Here is a 25,047-nt window from a genome sequence, read left to right on the forward strand (position 1 = left end):
TGCAATTTTTGCTGAGAAATCATGAAACGTCACAACGGTCTCTGCATGAGCTGTGAACTACCTGGTGCATTTCTTACAATGTTCGTAGGGTCGGATTCTAAATATCTGTTGGTGTTGGACAATTCATGTTCCCATTAACAAGGAAAAAAAGTAAAATCTGATCTTGGGTACCCGCAGTTTGTGTATTTGGGGAGACGGGTTGTTCCCACAGTTTGTGCATTTGGGGCGACGGGTTGTTCCCACAGTTTGTGTATTTGGGGCGACGGGTTGTTCCCGCAGTTTGCGTATTTGGGGCGACGGGTTGTTCCCGCAGTTTGCGTATTTGGGGCGACGGGTTGTTCCTGCAGTTTGTGTATTTGGGGCGACGGGTTGTTCCCGCAGTTTGCGTATTTGGGGAGACGGGTTGTTCCCGCAGTTTGCGTATTTGGGGAGACGGGTTGTTCCCGCAGTTCTGTACACCTTGTTTTTTAAGGGGCTTTTTACAGATTCACATTGACAAATTTTCTTGCAATTATTGCTAAAAATAACGGCCGCAGAGTTGCATGAAGGCAGTTCACATTTTTCTGGTGAAGCGCAGTTTCTAGCACAATCTATTGTAAACATTTGCGGTATCCTCTTATTTTTTGTGCTTGGATGTAAGGCTTCGTTCATATCTGCGCTAGGGCCTCATTGCGATGGAACGGAGCCCTTACAGACACAAACGGAAATCATAGGTTTCCGTTTGCATCACCATTGATTTCAATGGTGACGGATCCGGTGCCCGTGGTTTCCATTTGTCTCAGTTGTGCACGGGGTCCGTCGTTTGACAGTGCAGTCGACTTCCGTATTAATGACACAAAACAGGGCTCCGTTCTGATGCAAAGCTCAGATGGAACGGATCCCTAGCGCAGATGTGGACGAAGCCTAAGTTGTAGCCACAAAGAGAACATTTCTCCGCTTGGTGGCGAGGTCGGGTGCGTTGCGTTCCGCGCTCTCGGGTTGTCACTGCTTCACAGCTGGAGATGCTCAGGATCTCTACACAGTAATGGCTCTCGCAGGTGATGTGGGGGATGGGCTGTTTTACTGACATCTGTTTAATGGAGCCTGGATTCTATGCTCTTGTTAGTAGATTAGGGGTGTACATACTTTTGGTTGTGGTGTATGTATGTGTAGTGGTCTAGAATACGGCACTCGTTCTCCTGCTCCACCCTCGTAGACTCCATCATCAATCACAGACTACTGGTCATTTAACAGCTTAGCTGCAACTTTAATAAACAAGGTCGACAGATTTTCTGAGGAAGCTGCGGAGGCCTCCGGCTGTGCCGCCTCTTACCAACCTTAACCTGGCGGAGGCGCCAACCCCATCCAACGGTTCATACCGGGGAGTCACAATGAGACGGAAAATAAACAGGATTAATAAAAAATAACTCTTAATTATAAATATAAAGGTTTATAGAATTCCAGCTCCGTCATCCGGACCAGAGGCAATCAGTGAATTAACGGGAACCGTGCTGAAAGCTGCGCGCACCGCTCCGAGCGATGACCACCCAGGCACATGGGGGAAGTGACGCAGAATGAAACATATGAGTGTCCGCCACTGAAACGTAGTGGGGAAGGGGTCACTTGTAGACTTCTCCATCATAGTCCTCAAAGAGGAAGGAGTCCGGCTCCAGGTTTTCGGAATCATCGTCTTCATCATACGAAAATTCGTCATCCAATTCATCATCGTACTCTTCATGCCACTCAGGAACATAATCATCATCTTCCTCTTCATCATCCTGTTCGCCGGCGGTATCCACAGAGTCAGAGGTGTCATCGATATTACTGAAAAGGGGGGGGAACGAATCAAGTCATTATCAAGCATCAGTTCAGTAGCAAAGCAGCGTCTTCAAGGGTCTGTTCATTTCCACCTAATCTTCACTGCACATGTCCGCCATTAATAGAAAATAATGCAGCTTGGATAAAGCTGCTACTTTCCCTATGAAGGACATATCTATTATACTCCAGAGCTGCACTCACTATTCTGCTGGTGGAGTCACTGTGTAGATACATTACATTACTTATCCTGTACTGATCCTGAGTTATATCCTGTATTATACTCCAGAGCTGTGCTCACTATTCTGCTGGTGGAGTCACTGTGTACATACATTACATTACTTATCCTGTACTGATCCTGAGTTATATCCTGTATTATACTCCAGAGCTGCACTCACTATTCTGCTGGTGGAGTCACTGTGTACATACATTACTTATCCTGTACTGATCCTGAGTTACATCCTGTATTATACTCCAGAGCTGTGCTCACTATTCTGCTGGTGGAGTCACTGTGTACATACATTACTTATCCTGTACTGATCCTGAGTTACATCCTGTATTATACTCCAGAGCTGTGCTCACTATTCTGCTGGTGGAGTCACTGTGTACAGACATTACATTACTTATCCTGTACTGATCCTGAGTTATATCCTGTATTATACTGCAGAGCTGCACTCACTATTCTGCTGGTGGAGTCACTGTGTACAGACATTACATTACTTATCCTGTACTGATCCTGAGTTACATCCTGTATTATACCCCAGAGCTGCACTCACTATTCTGCTGGTGGAGTCACTGTGTACATGCATTACATTACTTATCCTGTACTGATCCTGAGTTACATCCTGTATTATACTCCAGAGCTGCACTCACTATTCTGCTGGTGGAGTCACTGTGTACATACATTACATTACTTATCCTGTACTGATCCTGAGTTACCTCCTGTATTATACTGCAGAGCTGCACTCACTATTCTGCTGATGGAGTCACTGTGTATACATTACATTACTTATCCTGTACTGATCCTGAGTTACATCCTGTATTATACTCCAGAGCTGCACTCACTATTCTGCTGGTGGAGTCACTGTGTACATACATTACATTACTTATCCTGTACTGATCCTGAGTTATATCCTGTATTATACTCCAGAGCTGCACTCACTATTCTGCTGGTGGAGTCACTGTGTACATACATTACATTACTTATCCTGTACTGATCCGGAGTTATATCCTGTATTATACTCCAGAGCTGCACTCACTATTCTGCTGGTGGAGTCACTGTGTACATACATTACTTATCCTGTACTGATCCTGAGTTACATCCTGTATTATACTCCAGAGCTGCTGTCACTATTCTGCTGGTAGAGTCACTGTGTACATACATTACATTACTGATCCTGAGTTATATCCTGTATTATACTCCAGAGCTGCGCTCACTATTCTGCTGGTGGAGTCACTGTGTACATACATTACATTACTTATCCTGTACTGATCCTGAGTTATATCCTGTATTATACTCCAGAGCTGCACTCACTATTCTGCTGGTGGAGTCACTGTGTACATACATTACATTACTTATCCTGTACTGATCCTGAGTTATATCCTGTATTATACTCCAGAGCTGCACTCACTATTCTGCTGGTGGAGTCACTGTGTACATACATTACATTACTTATCCTGTACTGATCCTTAGTTATATCCTGTATTATACTGCAGAGCTGCACTCACTATTCTGCTGGTGGAGTCACTGTGTACATACATTACATTACTTATCCTGTACTGATCCTGAGTTATATCCAGTATTATACTCCAGAGCTGCACTCACTATTCTGCTGGTGGAGTCACTGTGTACATACATTACATTACTTATCCTGTACTGATCCTGAGTTACATCCTGTATTATACTCCAGAGCTGCACTCACTATTCTGCTGGTGGAGTCACTGTGTACATACATTACATTACTTATCCTGTACTGATCCTGGGCTACATCCTGTATTATACTTCAGAGCTGCACTCACTATTCTGCTGGTGGAGTCACTGTGTACATACATTACATTACTTATCCTGTACTGATCCTGTTAGATCCTGTATTATACTCCAGAGCTGCACTCACTATTCTGCTGGTGGAGTCACTGTGTACATACATGACATTACTTATCCTGTACTGATCCTGAGTTATATCCTGTATTATACTCCAGAGCTGCACTCACTATTCTGCTGGTGGAGTCACTGTGTACATACATTACTTATCCTGTACTGATCCTGAGTTACATCCTGTATTATACTCCAGAGCTGCACTCACTATTCTGCTGGTGGAGTCACTGTGTACATACATTACTTATCCTGTACTGATCCTGAGTTATATCCTGTATTATACTCCAGAGCTGCACTCACTATTCTGCTGCTGGAGTCACTGTGTACATACATTACATTACTTATCCTGTACTGATCCTGAGTTATATCCTGTATTATACTCCAGAGCTGCACTCACTATTCTGCTGGTGGAGTCACTGTGTACATACATTACATTACTTATCCTGTACTGATCCTGAGTTACATCCTGTATTATACTCCAGAGCTGCACTCACTATTCTGCTGGTGGAGTCACTGTGTACATACATTACTTATCCTGTACTGATCCTGAGTTACATCCTGTATTATACTCCAGAGCTGCACTCACTATTCTGCTGGTGGAGTCACTGTGTACATACATTACTTATCCTGTACTGATCCTGAGTTATATCCTGTATTATACTCCAGAGCTGCACTCACTATTCTGCTGCTGGAGTCACTGTGTACATACATTACATTACTTATCCTGTACTGATCCTGAGTTATATCCTGTATTATACTCCAGAGCTGCACTCACTATTCTGCTGGTGGAGTCACTGTGTACATACATTACATTACTTATCCTGTACTGATCCTGAGTTACATCCTGTATTATACTCCAGAGCTGCACTCACTATTCTGCTGGTGGAGTCACTGTGTACATACATTACTTATCCTGTACTGAGGCCTGCAAAATAGTGAATTTAGTTCCAAAGCTGACAAGTCCCAGCATTCCCTGCTTGTTCAGTGTCAGGTGATTTGCATTCTGGGAAGTATCTTCTTTACACCATGCGTTGCATATCTGATGTAAAGTCAACAAAAGTACTGTCGGTTTCCAATAACAACCAGTAGAATTGTGAGTTCAGCTTTGGAGTGACTCCACCGTTTTTATGTAATGAGGTTTCGAGGTGACAGGTTTAGTAGGACTTGACTGACATTTGTTTTGCTACAGACAGGACATTAGAGGGGTCACAGGGACATCTCGGTTGCCACAGATATAGGCAACAAATATTCTACCATAAGAAACCAATAATCACGATCCACGCATTCCCGTCTCTTACTTCGCTGCTCCAGGGAACGCCGGGACATCTGGGATATTGGACGCTTTCATTTCCTTCTCATCGGGCTCAGACAGGAATCCCACACAAAAGTCCTGCGAGGAAAAGTCTACACGTTACACGGGACCCAGGAACCTTCCACAGCTTCATATTGCCCAATACCGGGAAAAGAAGGGGGGAGAAACATGACCACCAGAAAGGCAAAGGAACACAGAGGATAGCCCTATACAGGAGGATAACCCCATCCATCTCTACAGGGCACAGAGCATGAGGATAGCCCCGTCCATCTCTACAGAAAACTCAGTACAGGAGGATAGCTCCGTCCATCTCTACAGGGCACAGAACATGAGGATAGCCCCATCCATCTCTACAGGACACAGTACAGGAGGATAGCTCCGTCCATCTCTACAGGGCACAGTACAGGAGAATATTCCTGCCCATATATACAGGACACAGTACAGGAGGATAACCCCGTCCATCTCTACAGAAAACTCAGTACAGGAGGATAACCCCGTCCATCACTACAGGGCACAGAACATGAGGATAGCCATCTCCATCTCTACAGGACACAGTGAAGGAGGATAGCCCCGTCCATCTCTACAGGGCACAGTACAGGAGGATAGCCCAGACCATCTCTACAGGACACAGTGAAGGAGGATACATCCTGATGTATGATATTTGTGGTTAGGACTTCTCACCTGGATGGAGTGCTGTAGGATGCCATTCAGTCTCTCTTGGACTCTTCTGACCAGTTCCAGTCCACTGTTGTACTTGTCAGGACTCAGCAGTCGTACAGAACAGGCGAGGTCCTCGCTTTGGAGAAGGCTGTACTCTGTTGAGAGAAGGGAGAGGCGCTGACAACTTATTACACAAGAAATCGTTGTCCCCACATTATTAGCCCCCCAATGCTAAGGAAGACCCTCAATGTCTACAGCACATGGCATTTTCTTACCGAGCAGAATCTGAAGAGCGTTCACGTGGAACTCAAGGTTTTCTGTCTGAGACTCCAAGACATCGAGCCGCTCCGAATCCTGATTATAGTAACTGTATACACAGGAATAACCGAGGACCTGCAAGGCACAGCGCGTGGTTATACTGGAACCCACCCCCCACAGCATGGGAGAACTTCCCCGTCATCACCACACACAGCAGGAGGTTATACTGGGACACCCCCCCCCCCCATAACGACCACACGCAGCATGTGTATAAACTGGAACACCCCCCCCCCCGCCCCATCGTCACCTCATCTACAGTGATCCAGCAGCACACGACGATGGTGCCTGCCCCTGTAATGCACATGTGGGTTGGCTCTTACCTTGCGACTCATTTCCAGCACCCTACAGGCGGTAATGAGGAGGCTCAGGGTACGCAGCGGAGGTTCTTCATTAAGGACACACAGCCGATTCCTCAGAGACACAGCAAAATCCTTCGGAGACAGAAATACTGTAAATACAGGATGTGGTGTGCTGCCCCCTCCTGCCCGGTGGGGTACTACAGGTGTGGCGCTTCTGCGGCACAATAATGTGATTTCTGATTTTATTTTGCTTTACTTTTTTTGAGACGGACATTTACATAAAATCTGTGGCTGGTCTGCGCAGAGGCCGTCACTGACCATATGGCTGTATTATTTGGGTACTATATGGCTGTATTATTTGGGCACTATATGGCTGTATTATTTGGGCACTATATGGCTATATGATTTGGGTACTATATGGCTATATGATTTGGGTACTATATGGCTATATGTTTTGGGCACTATATGGCTGTATTATTTGGGTACGATATGGCTACAGGATTTGGGTTCTATATGGCTGTATTATTTGGGCACTATATGGCTATATGATTTGGGTACTATATGGCTGTATTATTTGGGCACTATATGGCTATATGATTTGGGTACGATATGGCTACATGATTTGGGTACTATATGGCTGTACTATTTGGGTATTATATGGCTGTACTATTTAGGCACTATATGGCTGTACTATTTCGGTACTATATGGCTGTACAATTTGGGCACTATAGGGCTGTACTATTTGGGCACTATGATTTGGGTACTATATGGCTATATGATTTGGGTACTATATGGCTATATGATTTGGGTACTATATGGCTATATGATTTGGGTACTATATGGCTGTATTATTTGGGCACTATATGGCAGTACTATTTGGATACTATATGGCTGTATTATTTGGGTACGATATGGCTATATGATTTGGGTACTATATCGCTGTATTTGGGTACTATATGGCTGCATTATTTGGGTGCTATATGGCTATATTATTTGGGTACTATATCGATGTATTATTTGGGTACTATATGGCTGCATTATTTGGGTACGATATGGCTATACGATTTGGGTACTATATGGCTGTACGATTTGGGTACGTTATGGCTGTACTATTTGGGCACTATATGGCTATATGATTCAGGTACTATATGGCTATATGATTTGGGTACTATATGGGCACTAAGGCTGTACTATTTCGGCACTATAAGGTTATACTATTTGGGCACTATAAGACTACTATTTGGGCACTATAAGGCTGTACTATTTGGACATTATGAGGCTGTACTATTAGGGTACTATATGGCTATATGATTTGGGCACTATATGGCAGTACTATTTGGGCACTATATGGCTGTACTATTAGGGTACTATATGGCTGTACTATTTGGGTACTATATGGGCACTAAGGCTGTACTATTTGGGCACTATAAGGCTGTACTATTTTGGCATTATGAGGCTGTACTATTTGGACATTATGAGGCTGTACTATTTGGACATTATGAGGCTGTACTATTTGGACATTATGAGGCTGTACTATTTGGACATTATGAGGCTGTACTATTTGGACATTATGAGGCTGTACTATTTGGACATTATGAGGCTGTACTATTTGGGCACTATATGTCTGTACTATTTGGGCACTATATGGCTGTACTATTTGGGTACTATATGGCTGTACTATTTGGGTACAATATGGCTATATGATTTGGGTACTATATGGCTATATGATTTGGGTACTATATGGCTATATGATTTGGGTACTATATGGCTATATGATTTGGGCACTATATGGCTGTATTATTTGGGTACGATATGGCTATATGATTTGGGCACTATATGGCTGTATTATTTGGGTACGATATGGCTATATGATTTGGCTTCTATATGGCTGTATTATTTGGGCACTATATGGCTATATGATTTGGGTACAATATGGCTGTATTATTTGGGTACGATATGGCTATATGATTTGGGTACGATATGGCTACATGATTTGGGTACTATATGGCTGTACTATTTAGGCACTATATGGCTGTACTATTTCTGTACTATATGGCTGTACTATTTCAGTACTATATGGCTGTACTATTTGGGCACTATAGGGCTGTACTATTTGGGCACTATGATTTGGGTACTATATGGCTATATGAATTGGGTACTATATGGGCACTATATGGCTGTACTATTTGGGCACTATAAGGCTGTACTATTTGGACATTATGAGGCTGTACTATTTGGGCACTATATGGCTGTATGATTTGGGTACTATATGGCTGTACTATTTGGGTACAATATGGCTATATGATTTGGGTACTATATGGCTGTACTATTTGGGTACTATATGGCTGTACTATTTGGGTACTATATGGCTGTACTATTTGGGTACTATATGGCTGTACTATTTGGGTACTATATGGCTGTACTATTTGGGTACTATATGGCTGTACTATATGGCTATATGATTTGGGTACTATATGGGCACTATAAGGCTGTACTATTTGGGCACTAAGGCTGTACTATTTGGGCACTATATGGCTGTACTATTTGGGCACTATAAGGCTGTACTATTTGGACATTATGAGGCTGTACTATTTGGACATTATGAGGCTGTACTATTTGGACATTATGAGGCTGTACTATTTGGACATTATGAGGCTGTACTTTTTGGGCACTATATGGCTATACTATTTGTGTACAATATGGCTATATGATTTGGATACTATATGGCTGTATTATTTGGGTACGATATGGCTATATTATTTGGGTACTATATCGCTGTATTTGGGTACTATATGGCTGCATTATTTGGGTGCTATATGGGTACTATATCGATATATTATTTGGGTACTATATGGCTGCATTATTTGGGTACGATATGGCTATACGATTTGGGTACTATATGGCTGTACTATTTGGGCACTATATGGCTATATGATTCAGGTACTATATGGCTATATGATTTGGGTACTATATGGGCACTAAGGCTGTACTATTTGGGCACTATAAGACTGTACTATTTGGGCACTATAAGGCTGTACTATTTGGACATTATGAGGCTGTACTATTTGGACATTATGAGGCTGTACTATTTGGGCACTATATGGCTGTACTATTTGGGCACTATATGGCAGTACTATTTGGGCACTATATGGCTGTACTATTTGGGCACTATATGGCTGTACTATTTGGGTACTATATGGCTGTACTATTTGGGTACAATATGGCTATATGATTTGGATACTATATGGCTGTATTATTTGGGTACGATATGGCTATATGATTTGGGTACTATATGACTATATTATTTGGGTACTATATCGCTGTATTATTTGGGTACTATATGGCTGTACTATTTGGGTACGATATGGCTGTACTATTTGGGCACTATATGGCTATATGATTTGGGTACTATATGTGCACTATATGGCTATACTATTTGGGCACTATATGGCTGTACTATTTGGGCATTATAAGGCTGTACTATTTGGGCATTATAAGGCTGTACTATTTGGGCACTATATGGCTGTACTACTTGGCCGCTATATGGCTGTACTATTTCGGTACTATATGGCTGTACTATTTGGGCACTATGATTTGGGTACTATATGGCTATATGATTTGGGTACTATATGGCTATATGATTTGGGTACTATATGGGCACTATATGGCTATACTATTTGGGCACTAAGGCTGTACTATTTGGGCATTATGAGGCTGTACTATTGGACATTATGAGGCTGTACTATTTGGACATTATGAGGCTGTACTATTTGGACATTATGAGGCTGTACTATTTGGGCACTATATGGCTGTACTATTTGGGTACTATATGGCTGTACTATTTGGGTACAATATGGCTATATGATTTGGGTACTATATGGCTATATGATTTGGGTACTATATGACTATATGATTTGGGTACTATATGGGCACTATAAGGCTGTACTATTTGGGCACTATAAGGCTGTACTATTTGGACATTATGAGGCTGTACTATTTGGGCACTATATGGCTTTACTATTTGGGTACTATATGGCTATATGATTTGGGTACTATATGGCTGTACTATTTGGGTACTATATGGCTATATGATTTGGATACTATATGGCTGTATTTGGGCACGATATGGCTATATTATTTGGGTACTATATCGCTGTATTTGGGTACTATATGGCTGTATTATTTGGGTTCTCTATGGCTATATGGGTACTATATGGCTATATTATTTGGGTACTATATCGATGTATTATTTGGGTACTATATGGCTGTATTTGGGTACGATATGGCTATACGATTTGGGTACTATAGGGCTGTACTATTTGGGCACTATAGGGCTATATGATTCAGGTACTATATGGCTATATGATTTGGGCACTATATGGCTGTATTATTTGGGCACTATATGGCTGTATTATTTGGGCACTATATGGCTGTATTATTTGGGTACTATATGGCTATATTTGTGTATTATTTGGGCTCTATATGGCTGTATTATTTGGGCTCTATATGGCTGTATTATTTGGGTTCTATATGGCTGTATTTGTGTATTATTTGGGCTCTATATGGCTGTATTATTTGGGCTCTATATGGCTGTATTATTTGGGTTCTATATGGCTGTATTTGTGTATTATTTGGGCTCTATATGGCTGTATTATTTGGGCACTATATGGCTGTATTATTTGGGCACTATATGGCTGTATTATTTGGGAACTATATGGCTGTATTATTTGGGCACTATATGGCTATATTTGTGTATTATTTGGGCTCTATATGGCTGTATTATTTGGGTTCTATATGGCTGTATTTGTGTATTATTTGGGCTCTATATGGCTGTATTATGTACTATGTGGCTGTATATGGATATATTATTTTAGCATTGTACGGCAGCAGTGTTTAGACGCTTTATGGCAGTGTTATATGGATGCTTTACAGCTCCGTTATTTGAGCACTGTATAGCAGAATAATGCTTACTATTAAGGTTGTATTACAGCAGGATATGCCTCCGTTCTGCGGACATTGTATGACCAGCATTATTACTGTATTGACTATTCAGTCTCACTTTCTAGGGCAGCATGAGCTTTAAATATGGCACCGGCTACAGGTACAACAGGCAGATACATCTCACACCGGATGATTTATATCCCCATCAGGCCTAATATTAAGCAGCGGCAACTACGGGCAAAACGTAGCAATTAATCGTGGCCATCCGATTAATAGGGACGGCTCAAGTGAAAGCCGCTGCGGTGTTATCGGCTTTCCGCTTTGGCTTCCTAGATGGGGGTCCTGAGCAGACGACCCGTCTCTATGACATCCATATAACCTATCATAAAGGACAACAGTTTTACATTATTCAGTCAACTCCTCCCTAGAGATTATCCAATGATTACACTCCGGTGACTGCGGCGCCTCCCACTCAGCAAACCGCCCAGATCTAAGAGAACGGAGGCCGCTGGCCGGAGGCGCATCAATCCCACCTTCTGTTGGGCCATAATGCGGGAAATAAGTACTGAGAATTCTGTATGTGATTCTTTTGGACTTGTGGCAGTGTATTTGCCCCCCTGCAGGGTGGAGTCCCCCTTTACATACAAGGATGATGCATGAATGTGTGCGGCCTCCACCGACCTTTGACTGATACTGGAATGTGCACTTCTCATTATAATCCTGGAACCTCTTCTCCTGGCGCGCGGCTTTACTGACCTGTCCCAAGAGTAAGGACAACATTATCATCATCAGCAGCATCATCATCATCAGCGCGGCAGAGAGAAGAGTGACGCCGCTCATCACTTTGGACTCCACCATAGCGATGTGTGATAAGCGGTGCAGATGAAGTCTGATTGTACTCACCATAGCGGAGCAGTTGTAATAATCCTTGTGCGTCGGCTTCCAGGCTTCAGGCAGCGCCAGCAGAACCCGTGGTTACATTTGGCACAGGTCATGCTGTATCAGGAGAGAGATGATGAGACATGGGGGAGACTGGTAGGGGCAGGGTGGGGGAGACTGGTGGGGGAGACTGGTGGGGGAGACTGGTGGGGGAGACTGGTGGGGGAGACTGGTGGGGGGAGACTGGTGGGGGAGACTGGTGGGGGCAGGGTGGGGGAGACTGGTGGGAGAGACTGGTAGGGGCAGGGTGGGGGAGACTGGTAGGGGAGACTGGTAGGGGCAGGGTGGTGGAGACTGGTAGGTGCAGGGTAAGGGAGACTGGTAGGGGCAGGGTGGGGGAGACTGGTGGGGGCAGGGGAGACTGGTGGGGGCAGGGTGGGGGAGACTGGTAGGGGCAGGGTGGGGGAGACTGGTGGGGGCAGGGTGGGGGAGACTGGTGGGGGCAGGGTGGGGGAGACTGGTGGGGGCAGGGTGGGGGAGACTGGTGGGGGCAGGGTGGGGGAGACTGGTGGGGGCAGGGTGGGGGAGACTGGTGGGGGCAGGGTGGGGGAGACTGGTGGGGGCAGGGTGGGGGAGACTGGTGGGGGCAGGGTGGGGGAGACTGGTGGGGGCAGGGTGGGGGAGACTGGTGGGGGCAGGGTGGGGGAGACTGGTGGGGGCAGGGTGGGGGAGACTGGTGGGGGCAGGGTGGGGGAGACTGGTGGGGGCAGGGTGGGGGAGACTGGTGGGGGCAGGGTGGGGGAGACTGGTGGGGGCAGGGTGGGGGAGACTGGTGGGGGCAGGGTGGGGGAGACTGGTGGGGGCAGGGTGGGGGGGACTGGTAGGGGCAGGGTGGGGGAGGGTAGCACTTACTGCAGGCAGCCCTCGTTCTTCTCGATAGGAGCTTGGCAGCTGGGGCAATGCTTGGATATGAGCTTCGTCAGGTGTTTGCTCTGCGCTTCCAGGGTCATCCCCTCATAGAATCCTCCATCATCCATCCACTGGGACATGTGGCTGCAGCTGGCCGGGTAGTGGGCCTAACGGGGGAGATGGACCATGAGCTCCTGACCGCACCAATACACGAGGCTGCGGGGAAAGGGACTCACCTCTGGAAAACTGCAGTTAAAGCACGACATCCAGGAACACTTGGCGCACGCCGCCCCGCTCCCCAAACCTTCCTTGCACAGGATGCGGTCACAGCCTTGGGGGTTTGTGCACCACGTCAGGTTAGAACAACTTTCCACAAATCCACGCAACAAAGCTTTCTCATACTACAAGAAAAACCACAAGAAAGATCTCTGGATATATATATACATATATACATAGCAATCGGGAAGAGACATGACTGCCGGGCGGGAAGGAGACATGACTGCCGGGCGGGAAGAGACATGACTGCCGGGCGGGAAGAGACATGACTGCCGGGCGGGAAGAGACATGACTGCCGGGCGGGAAGAGACATGACTGCCGGGCGGGAAGAGACATGACTGCCGGGCGGGAAGAGACATGACTGCCGGGCGGGAAGAGACATGACTGCCGGGCGGGAAGAGACATGACTGCCGGGCGGGAAGAGACATGACTGCCGGGCGGGAAGAGACATGACTGCCGGGCGGGAAGAGACATGACTGCCGGGCGGGAAGAGACATGACTGCCGGGCGGGAAGAGACATGACTGCCGGGCGGGAAGAGACATGACTGCCGGGCGGGAAGAGACATGACTGCCGGGCGGGAAGAGACATGACTGCCGGGCGGGAAGAGACATGACTGCCGGGCGGGAAGAGACATGACTGCCGGGCGGGTAGAGACATTACTGCCGGGCGGGTAGAGACATTACTGCCGGGCGGGTAGAGACATTACTGCCGGGCGGGTAGAGACATTACTGCCGGGCGGGTAGAGACATTACTGCCGGGCGGGTAGAGACATTACTGCCGGGCGGGTAGAGACATTACTGCCGGGCGGGTAGAGACATTGATGATCAGGTCAAAATGGCAGTTGACGGGTGATATATTAGGGAGGGGGATATATATATATATTAGATGGAATATATACTAGAGGGGGATATATATTAGGGAGTATAAGTTAGGAAGAGGGATATATTGGGGGGGGGGACATATTAAGGAGATATATATTAGGGGGCTATATAAGGGAGGATATATTACAGGGGAATATGTTGGGTTATATATTAGGGGGAAATATTAGGAGATCTAATAGGGGAATATATATTAGGGGGGGGGGGATATATTAAGAGGAATATTTTAAGGGGGATATGTTAGGAAGGGGGAAGTATTAGGAGGGATATACTAGCGGGGATATGATAGGGATATTATATATATATATTTATTAGGGAGGTATAAATTAGGGGGGTGGATATATTAAAGAATATATAAATTAGGGGGGATACAATGCACACGGAAAGTCTTCAGACCCTTTCACTTTTTTCACATTTTGTTGTTGATCCTTGTGTAAAAATTTTTTTTTCCAGTTTTCCCCCTCGTCCTGCGCTCAATCCCCCATAATGACAAAGTCCAAACAGAATTTTCAAAATGTTTGCAAATGTATTAAAAATGAAAAGCTGTAATTTCACATGGACATCAGTATTCAGACCCTTTACTAGGACACTTGACATTTAGCTCCGGGGTCCCCCCGTTTCTCTAGATCTGTGAAATGTTTCTACATCTTGATTGGATCCCCCTATGGTGAATTAGTCTGATTGGACAGGATTTGAAAAGACACGCCCCTGTCTATATAAGGTCTTACAGCTGGCAATGTATATCAGAGCAAAAACCAAGCCATGAGGCGGAGAGAACGGCCTGTAGAGCTCAGGGACAGGATTGTGGAGGGACAGATCTGGAGAAGGGGACAAAATAATGTCTGCTGCACTGAAAGTTCCCAGGAGCACAGAGGCCTCCATGATTCTTGTATGGAGGAAGTTGAGCCGCCCCACCAAACTAAATAATCGGGGGAGAAGGACCATGGTAGGAGAGGTGACCAAGAACCCGACAGTCACACAGGAGAGGCGGGGGGGGGGGCACGCAGGAGAGGCGGGGGACGACGACGACACACAGGAGAGCCGGGGGACGACGACGACCACACAGGGGAGGCAGAGGCGGACCACACAGGGGAGGCGGTGGGGGGGGGGGCCACACAGGATAGGCAGGGGGGGACCACACAGTAGAGACGGCGGGGGACAACACAGGAGCGGGGGGTGGGGGCCACACAGGAGTAGCGGGGGGACGGGGGCCACACAAGGGAGGCGGGGGGACAACTCTGGAGAGACCTGAAAATGTCCGTCCACCGAGCTGAGAGGATCTGCAGAGAAGAACAGCAAAAAATTCCCAAATCCAGGTGTAAACCATGTGGCATCAAACCCAAGAAGACTGGAGGCCGTTATCACTGCCAAAGGGGCTTCACCCGAGTCCCCAGTCAAGGGGCTGAAGACTTAGGTCAACGGGAGATTCTAGTTTTTCCTCTTCAATAAATCAGCGAAGAACAAACATTCTGTGCTCACCTTGTCATTATGGGGGATGGAGCGCAGGACGAGGGGGAAAAAAAACTGGAATTATTTTTTATTTTAGCACAAGGATCAACATAACAAATTGTGAAAAAGATTAAAGGGTCTGAAGACTTTCCGAATGCATCGTATGTTAGGGAGGGGGATATATTAGCGGGAATATATATTAAAGTATGTAATATTAGGAGGATATATTAAGCGGGATGTATTAGGGGATATATAAAAGGGGAAATAATAAAGGGGGATATATTAGAAGGGGATATATTAGAAGGGGATATATGAGGGGGTATATTACAGAGAGATATACACTATTGTGCAAAAAGTTTAGGCAGTTGAAAAATGCTGTAAAGTAAGAATGTTTTCATATATAGAAGTGTTAATTGTATTTTCTTAATTGATGATAAAAAACTAAGTGAATGAAAAGAGAAATCTAAATCAGATCAATATTTGGTGTGATCGCCCTTTACCTGCAGAACAGCATCAATTCTTCTAGGTACTTTGCACAAAGTCCTGGATTTCTACCAAACAGGTGATAGTAATCATCTTCATATGTAGGTGAGACACAGTCAGTAACTAACAGAAACAGCTGTGTAGGAGGCTTAAAACTGGGGAGGAACAGCCAAACTCTGCTACAAAGGTCTTGTTGTGGAAGGCAGTTTCATGTCACAGGTTCACCATGGCAAGACTGAGCCCAGCAACAAGACACAAGCTGGTTATACTGCATCAGCGAGGTCTCTCCCAGACAAAGATTTCACAGCAGACTGAGGTTCAGGATGTGCTGTTCAAGCTCTACTGAAGAAGCAGAAATAAATGGGCAACGTTGCGGACCGTAGACGCAGTGGTTGTCCACGGAAAGTTCGTGCAGCAGATCAAAGACGCATCATGTTACTTCCCTTCTAAATCAGATGTCGTCCGGCAGAGCCATCAGCTCAGAACAAGTGGGACCCAGGAACACCCATCTACTGTGCGGAGAATTCTGGCCAGAAGTGTCTTCATGGAAGAATTGCGGCCAAAAAGCCAAACCTTTAACGTGGAAACAAGACCAAGACTCAACTATGCACCAAAACATAGGAACTGGGGGGCAGAAAAATGTCAGCTGGTTCTCTGGACTGACGAGTCACAATGTGAAATATTTTGTGTAACAGAAGGCAGTTTATTCTCTGAAGGGCTGGAGAGCGGGACCATAATGAGAGTCTGCAGGCAGCAGTGAAGATGGTGGAGGGTCCTGGAGAGAGGTAAAATAATGAGGGTCTGCAGGCAGCAGTGAAGCATGGGGGAGGGTCCTGGAGAGCAGTACAATAATGAGGGTCTGCAGGCAGTAGTGAAGCACGGGGGAGGGTCCTGGAGAGCGGTACAATAATGAGGGTCTGCAGGCAGCAGTGAAGATGGTGGAGGGTCCTGGAGAGCGGTATAATAATGAGGGTCTGCAGGCAGCAGTGAAGCATGGGGGAGGGTCCTGGAGAGTGGTACAATAATGAGGGTCTGCAGGCAGCAGTGAAGCATGGGGGAGGGTCCTGGAGAGCGGTACAATAATGAGGGTCTGCAGCCAGTAGTGAAGATGGTGGAGGGTCCTGGAGAGCGGTACAATAATGAGGGTCTGCAGGTAGCAGTGAAGATGGAGGAGGGTCCTGGAGAGCGGTACAATAATGAGGGTCTGCAGGCAGCAGTGTAGATGGTGGAGGGTCCTGGAGAGCGGTACAATAATGAGGGTCTGCAGGCAGCAGTGAAGATGGTGGTGGGTCCTGGAGAGCGGCACAATAATGAGGGTCTGCAGCCAGTAGTGAAGATGGTGGTGGGTCCTGGAGAGCGGTACAATAATGAGGGTCTGAAGCCAGTAGTGAAGCATGGTGGAGGGTCCTGGAGAGAGGTACAATGATGAGGGTCTGCAGGCAGCAGTGAAGATGGTGGAGGGTCCTGGAGAGAGGTACAATGATGAGGGTCTGCAGGCAGCAGTGAAGATGGTGGAGGGGCCTGGCAGTTTGGGGGCTGCAGTTCAGCACATGGAGTTGGGGATTTGGTCAGGATTATTGGCATCGTCAATGCTGAGAAATCCCGGCAGATAATTATCCATCATGTGATACCATCAGGGAGGCGTCTGATTGGTTCCAAATTTATTCTGCTGCAGGACAACGACCCTCAACATCGGGCCAATGTCATACAGAACTATCTTCAGTGTAAAGAAGAACAAGGAGCCCTGGAAGTGATGATGTGGCCCCCACAGAGCCCTGTGAAGTGATGATGTGGCCCCCACAGAGCCCTGGTCTCTACATCATGGAGTCTGTCTGGATTATATGAAGAGGCAGCGACATCCACAGAAGATCTGCGCTCACTGCTCCAACATGTGGAACCTACTGGCCGAGTTCCTGCAGAAACTGTGCGAGTACCTGGAAGAAGTGATGCTGAAGGCAAAGGGCGGTCACACCAAATACTGATCTGATTTACATTTCTCTTCTGTTCATTCAATTTGTATTTTGTTAATTGATAAAAAAAACACAAAAAAAAACAAAACTATTAACACTTCTAATTTTGAAAGTATTCATACCTTGCAGCATTTATTAAGAATAAAGGCCGGGGTCATAATAAGGAGGAGACCGGGGGCCCGACATTTCATCACACCCCCACCACCAGGAGCCTCTACCTTCTCTATCACTTCTTTGGCAGATATGATCTTCCGGATGAAGTCAGATGTTGGCTGTGCCAGGCAGTCAGTGGTGGGACACGTACAGGTCAGCACCAGGTTCTGCTCGATGCGGGTGCTGAGATACTCGTTCCAGCAGTTCTGTAGAATACACAGAAAATGAGAACATGAAGCTGAATAAAGGCAAAGCAGAAATAATGAGGACCTGGATTAAATGCTGCTTAAAGAACCCCCTCAGCATATAACGGTTCACGTGATCCTCTATATATAGACTGTAGTGTGACCACAAGTAGATGGAGATCTCGCACAGACGCAGAGATCACCACCCAACAACGAGGACGAGAGGTGAAAGTTCAGTGGAGCAAAAACACAAGTGTTGAACTAAACTCCGGCTGATGTTATTCCAACAATAATCTGACATGAGGGGATCAGGGAGGCTGCGGCCGCATGTATCAGGTCTCCAGCAGATGTGATGTACAGTGACATGAGGAGATCAGGGAGGCTGCGGTTGAATTTATCAGGTCTCCAGCCGATGTGGTGTACAGTGACATGAGGGGATCAGGGAGGCTGCGGTCGCATGTATCAGGTCTCCAGCAGATGTGATGTACAGTGACATGAGGGGATCAGGGAGGCTGCGGCCGCATGTATCAGGTCTCCAGCAGATGTGGTGTATAGTGACATGAGAGGATCAGGGAGGCTGCGGCCGCATGTATCAGGTCTCCAGCAGATGTGATGTACAGTGACATGAGGGGATCAGGGAGGCTGCGGCCGCATGTATCAGGTCTCCAGCAGATGTGGTGTATAGTGACATGAGAGGATCAGGGAGGCTGCAGCCGCATGTATCAGGTCTCCAGCAGATGTGATGTACAGTGACATGAGGGGATCAGGGAGGCTGCGGCCGCATGTATCAGGTCTCCAGCAGATGTGGTGTATAGTGACATGAGAGGATCAGGGAGGCTGCGGCCGCATGTATCAGGTCTCCTGCAGATGTGGTGTATAGTGACATGAGGGGATCAGGGAGGCTGCAGCCGCATGTATCAGGTCTCCAGCAGATGTGGTGTATAGTGACATGAGGGGATCAGGGAGGCTGCAGCCGCATGTATCAGGTCTCCAGCAGATGTGGTGTACAGTGACATGAGGGGATCAGGGAGGCTGCAGCCGCATGTATCAGGTCTCCAGCAGATGTGGTGTACAGTGACATGAGGGGATCAGGGAGGCTGCGGCCGCATGTATCAGGTCTCCAGCAGATGTGATGTACAGTGACATGAGGGGATCAGGGAGGCTGCGGCCGCATGTATCAGGTCTCCAGCAGATGTGATGTACAGTGACATGAGGGGATCAGGGAGGCTGCGGCCGCATGTATCAGGTCTCCAGCAGATGTGATGTACAGTGACCCGATACCTGCGGCCGCAGCCTCCCTGATCCCCTCATGTCACTGTACATCACATCTGCTGGAGACCTGATACATGCGGCCGCAGCCTCCCTGATCCTCTCATGTCACTGTACACCACATCTGCTGGAGACCTGATACATGCGGCCGCATGTATCAGGTCTCCAGCAGATGTGGTGTACAGTGACATGAGGGGATCAGGGAGGCTGCGGCCGCATGTATCAGGTCTCCAGCAGATGTGTACAGTGATGAGGGGGATCAGGGAGGCTGCGGCCGCATGTATCATCCAGTGTACTACCATCCTGCAATGTATGCATCTCTCTACTCTCCCTAATATTGATGATTTTCAGGGCTGAGACTTACCTTGCAGCAGTAATGCTTGCAGCACAGAGATGGAGGGCTGTCTAGAGGACTCAGCGGGCTCATACACACTGGACACGTGGGCTGTGGGCTCTCAGGCTTGTGCGGCTCCGGAACCGCTACTCCAGAAGCAATCAGAAGAGCCTCAGGTTCCTCAGTGTAGCGCTGGAGCAGCAGGTCCATGTTCCACTTACAGTGGATGAGCAGGTGCTGGGCCATGTCCTGGGTCACACTCAGGGTTTCCGACACTTGCTCCACCATCTGGCACATTAGTGCGCAGGCCTCGTCCTGGCAGAGGGTGCGTCCCATGGGCAGAAGAACAGACCCCAGAACCGCCTGCTCCACGGCTCCCTCGCAGCTGAAATAATACAGAAAAAACTGGTGTGAAAACCACAATCCTCCTCACATGAAACATAGATCCATACAAGCGGAACCAGGAGGGATCACGGAGAATGTATTGTCCTTATCATTCCACACAACTCCTACCTGGGGGGCTTGGTGACCATCTCCTGCTTCTTCTCAGAGTTCTGAAAGCTGATATGTGCCTTGCCTTTCTGTGGGGTGGACGGGACCTTGGAAAGGTACTCAATAATGTGTGGGCTCTCATCACTGCGCTGGGCATAGCCCTGACTGATGAGATACATGATGCAGGACAGAACGTCCGAGTGACTGCAGCTGAAACTCAGAGACTTCAGGCTCTTCCCAAAGTCCAACTTCTGGCACGATTCCATAACCTGGAAAGAGAGCAAGACACAACGTAAAGGGGCTGTATGGTGGAACACGAGAGTGTGTGTATGGCTGTGCTCTATACTAGAGAGATGCGGGAGCTGTATGGTGGAACACGAGAGTGTGTGTATGGCTGTGCTCTATACTAGAGAGATGCGGGAGCTGTATGGTGGAACACGGAGGGTGTGTGTATGGCTGTGCTCTATACTAGAGATGCGGGAGCTGTGTGGTGGAACACGGGGGGTGTGTGTATGGCTGTGCTCTATACTAGAGAGATGCGGGAGCTGTACGGTGGAACACGAGGGTGTGTGTATGGCTGTGCTCTATACTAGAGATGCGGGAGCTGTATGGTGGAACACGAGGGTGTGTGTATGGCTGTGCTCTATACTAGAGATGCGGGAGCTGTATGGTGGAACACGGGGCGTGTGTATGGCTGTGCCCTATACTAGAGAGATGCGGGAGCTGTACGGTGGAACACGGGGGTGTGTGTATGGCTGTGCTCTATACTAGAGAGACGCGGGAGCTGTATGGTGGAACACGAGGGTGTGTGTATGGCTGTGCTCTATACTAGAGAGATGCGGGAGCTGTATGGTGGAACACGAGGGTGTGTGTATGGCTGTGCTCTATACTAGAGACGCGGGAGCTGTATGGTGGAACACGGGGGTGTGTGTATGGCTGTGCCCTATACTAGAGAGATGCGGGAGCTGTATGGTGGAACACGAGGGTGTGTGTATGGCTGTGCACTATACTAGAGAGATGCGGGAGCTGTATGGTGGAACACGAGGGTGTGTGTATGGCTGTGCTCTATACTAGAGATGCGGGAGCTGTATGGTGGAACACGAGGCGTGTGTATGGCTGTGCCCTATACTAGAGAGACGCGGGAGCTGTATGGTGGAACACGGGGGTGTGTGTATGGCTGTGCTCTATACTAGAGATGCGGGAGCTGTATGGTGGAACACGGGGCGTGTGTATGGCTGTGCCCTATACTAGAGAGATGCGGGAGCTGTACGGTGGAACACGAGGGTGTGTGTATGGCTGTGCTCTATACTAGAGAGATGCGGGAGCTGTATGGTGGAACACAGAGGGTGTGTGTATGGCTGTGCTCTATACTAGAGAGACGCGGGAGCTGTATGGTGGAACACGGAGGGTGTGTGTATGGCTGTGCTCTATACTAGAGAGATGCGGGAGCTGTATGGTGGAACACGAGGTGTGTGTATGGCTGTGCTCTATACTAGAGAGATGCGGGAGCTGTATGGTGGAACACGGGGGGTGTGTATGGCTGTGCTCTATACTAGAGAGATGCGGGAGCTGTATGGTGGAACACGGGGGGTGTGTGTATGGCTGTGCCCTATACTAGAGAGATGCGGGAGCTGTATGGTGGAACACTAGGGTGTGTGTATGGCTGTGCCCTATACTAGAGAGATGCGGGAGCTGTATGGTGAAACACGAGGGTGTGTGTATGGCTGTGCCCTATACTAGAGAGACGCGGGAGCTGTATGGTGGAACACGGGGGGGTGTGTATGGCTGTGCCCTATACTAAAGAGACGCGGGAGCTGTATGGTGGAACACGAGGGTGTGTGTATGGCTGTGCTCTATACTAGAGAGACGCGGGACCTGTATGGTGGAACACGGGGGTGTGTGTATGGCTGTGCACTATACTAGAGAGATGCGGGAGCTGTATGGTGGAACACGAGGGGTGTGTGTATGGCTGTGCTCTATACTAGAGAGATGCGGGAGCTGTATGGTGGAACACGAGGGTGTGTGTATGGCTGTGCTCTATACTAGAGAGATGCGGGAGCTGTATGGTGGAACACGGAGGGGTGTGTATGGCTGTGCCCTATACTAGAGAGATGCGGGAGCTGTATGGTGGAACACGGGGGTGTGTGTATGGCTGTGCCCTATACTAGAGAGACGCGGGAGCTGTATGGTGGAACACGAGGGTGTGTGTATGGCTGTGCCCTATACTAGAGAGACGCGGGAGCTGTATGGTGGAACACGGAGGGGTGTGTGTATGGCTGTGCTCTATACTAGAGAGATGCGGGAGCTGTATGGTGGAACACGAGGGTGTGTGTATGGCTGTGCTCTATACTAGAGAGATGCGGGAGCTGTATGGTGGAACACGAGGGTGTGTGTATGGCTGTGCCCTATACTAGAGAGATGCGGGAGCTGTATGGTGGAACACGAGGGTGTGTGTATGGCTGTGCTCTATACTAGAGAGATGCGGGAGCTGTATGGTGGAACACGAGGGGTGTGTATGGCTGTGCCCTATACTAGAGAGACGCGGGAGCTGTATGGTGGAACACGAGGGTGTGTGTATGGCTGTGCCCTATACTAGAGAGACGCGGGAGCTGTATGGTGGAACACGAGGGGTGTGTATGGCTGTGCTCTATACTAGAGAGATGCGGGAGCTGTATGGTGGAACACGGGGGGGTGTGTGTACGGCTGTGCTCTATACTAGAGAGATGCGGGAGCTGTATGGTGGAACACGAGGGGTGTGTATGGCTGTGCCCTATACTAGAGAGATGCGGGAGCTGTATGGTGGAACACGGGGGGGTGTGTATGGCTGTGCCCTATACTAGAGAGATGCGGGAGCTGTATGGTGGAACACGAGGGTGGGTGTATGGCTGTGACCTATACTAGAGAGATGCGGGAGCTGTATGGTGGAATACGAGGGGGTGTGTATGGCTGTGCTCTATACTAGAGAGACGCGGGAGCTGTATGGTGGAACACGAGGGTGTGTGTATGGCTGTGCTCTATACTAGAGAGACGCGGGACCTGTATGGTGGAACACGAGGGTGTGTGTATGGCTGTGCTCTACACTAGAGAGACGCGGGAGCTGTATGGTGGAACACGGGGGTGTGTGTATGGCTGTGCTCTACGCTAGAGAGATGCGGGAGCTGTATGGTGGAACACGAGGGTGTGTGTATGGCTGTGCTCTATACTAGAGAGACGCGGGAGCTGTATGGTGGAACACGAGGGTGTGTGTATGGCTGTGCTCTATACTAGAGAGATGCGGGAGCTGTATGGTGGAACACGAGGGTGTGTGTATGGCTGTGCACTACACTAGAGAGATGCGGGAGCTGTATGGTGGAACACGAGGGTGTGTGTATGGCTGTGCTCTATACTAGAGAGACGCGGGACCTGTATGGTGGAACACGGAGGGCGTGTGTATGGCTGTGCTCTATACTAGAGAGACACGGGAGCTGTATGGTGGGACACGGGGCGTGTGTGTATGGCTATGCCCTATACTAGAGAGACACGGGAGCTGTATGGTGGAACACGAGGGGTGTGTGTATGGCTGTGCTCTATACTAGAGACGCGGGAGCTGTATGGTGGGACACGAGGGTGTGTGTATGGCTGTGCTCTATACTAGAGAGACGCGGGAGCTGTATGGTGGAACACGAGGGTGTGTGTATGGCTGTGCTCTATACTAGACAGACGCGGGAGCTGTATGGTGGAACACGAGGGTGTGTGTATGGCTGTGCTCTATACTAGAGAGACGCGGGAGCTGTATGGTGGAACACGAGGGAGTGTGTATGGCTGTGCTCTATACTAGAGACACGCGGGAGCTGTATGGTGGAACACGGGGGGTGTGTGTATGGCTGTGCCCTATACTAGAGAGACGCGGGAGCTGTATGGTGGAACACGAGGGTGTGTGTATGGCTGTGCTCTATACTAGAGAGATGCGGGAGCTGTATGGTGGAACACGGGGGGTGTGTGTATGGCTGTGCACTACACTAGAGAGATGCGGGAGCTGTATGGTGGAACACGGAGGGTGTGTGTATGGCTGTGCCCTATACTAGAGAGATGCGGGAGCTGTATGGTGGAACACGGGGGGTGTGTGTATGGCTGTGCCCTATACTAGAGAGATGCGGGAGCTGTATGGTGGAACACGAGGGTGTGTGTATGGCTGTGCTCTATACTAGAGAGACGCGGGACCTGTATGGTGGAACACGAGGGTGTGTGTATGGCTGTGCTCTATACTAGAGAGACGCGGGAGCTGTATGGTGGAACACGAGGGTGTGTGTATGGCTGTGCTCTATACTAGAGAGACGCGGGAGCTGTACGGTGGAACACGGGGGGTGTGTG

At 48.1% G+C, this 25,047-nt stretch overlaps 1 protein-coding gene across 1 annotated transcript in view; it reads right to left on the minus strand.

The window, feature by feature from the left end:
• Nucleotides 1–1,221: 1,221 nt before the first annotated feature.
• CUL9 (cullin 9) overlaps nt 1,222–25,047 on the minus strand; it is an 84,592-nt gene continuing 60,766 nt past the window's right edge. Inside the window, 13 exon segments of the mRNA XM_075863775.1 lie at nt 1,222–1,803; nt 5,188–5,279; nt 5,883–6,016; nt 6,137–6,254; nt 6,500–6,610; nt 12,101–12,175; nt 12,323–12,366; nt 12,369–12,415; nt 13,211–13,374; nt 13,444–13,608; nt 18,483–18,623; nt 20,236–20,590; nt 20,719–20,966. Of these exon segments, the coding sequence (XP_075719890.1) occupies nt 1,599–1,803; nt 5,188–5,279; nt 5,883–6,016; nt 6,137–6,254; nt 6,500–6,610; nt 12,101–12,175; nt 12,323–12,366; nt 12,369–12,415; nt 13,211–13,374; nt 13,444–13,608; nt 18,483–18,623; nt 20,236–20,590; nt 20,719–20,966 (1,899 nt within the window). The 3' untranslated portion in view covers nt 1,222–1,598.

The sequence above is a fragment of the Rhinoderma darwinii genome, chromosome 4, assembly GCF_050947455.1.
Source record: "Rhinoderma darwinii isolate aRhiDar2 chromosome 4, aRhiDar2.hap1, whole genome shotgun sequence".
Taxonomy (NCBI): Eukaryota; Metazoa; Chordata; class Amphibia; order Anura; family Rhinodermatidae; genus Rhinoderma; species Rhinoderma darwinii.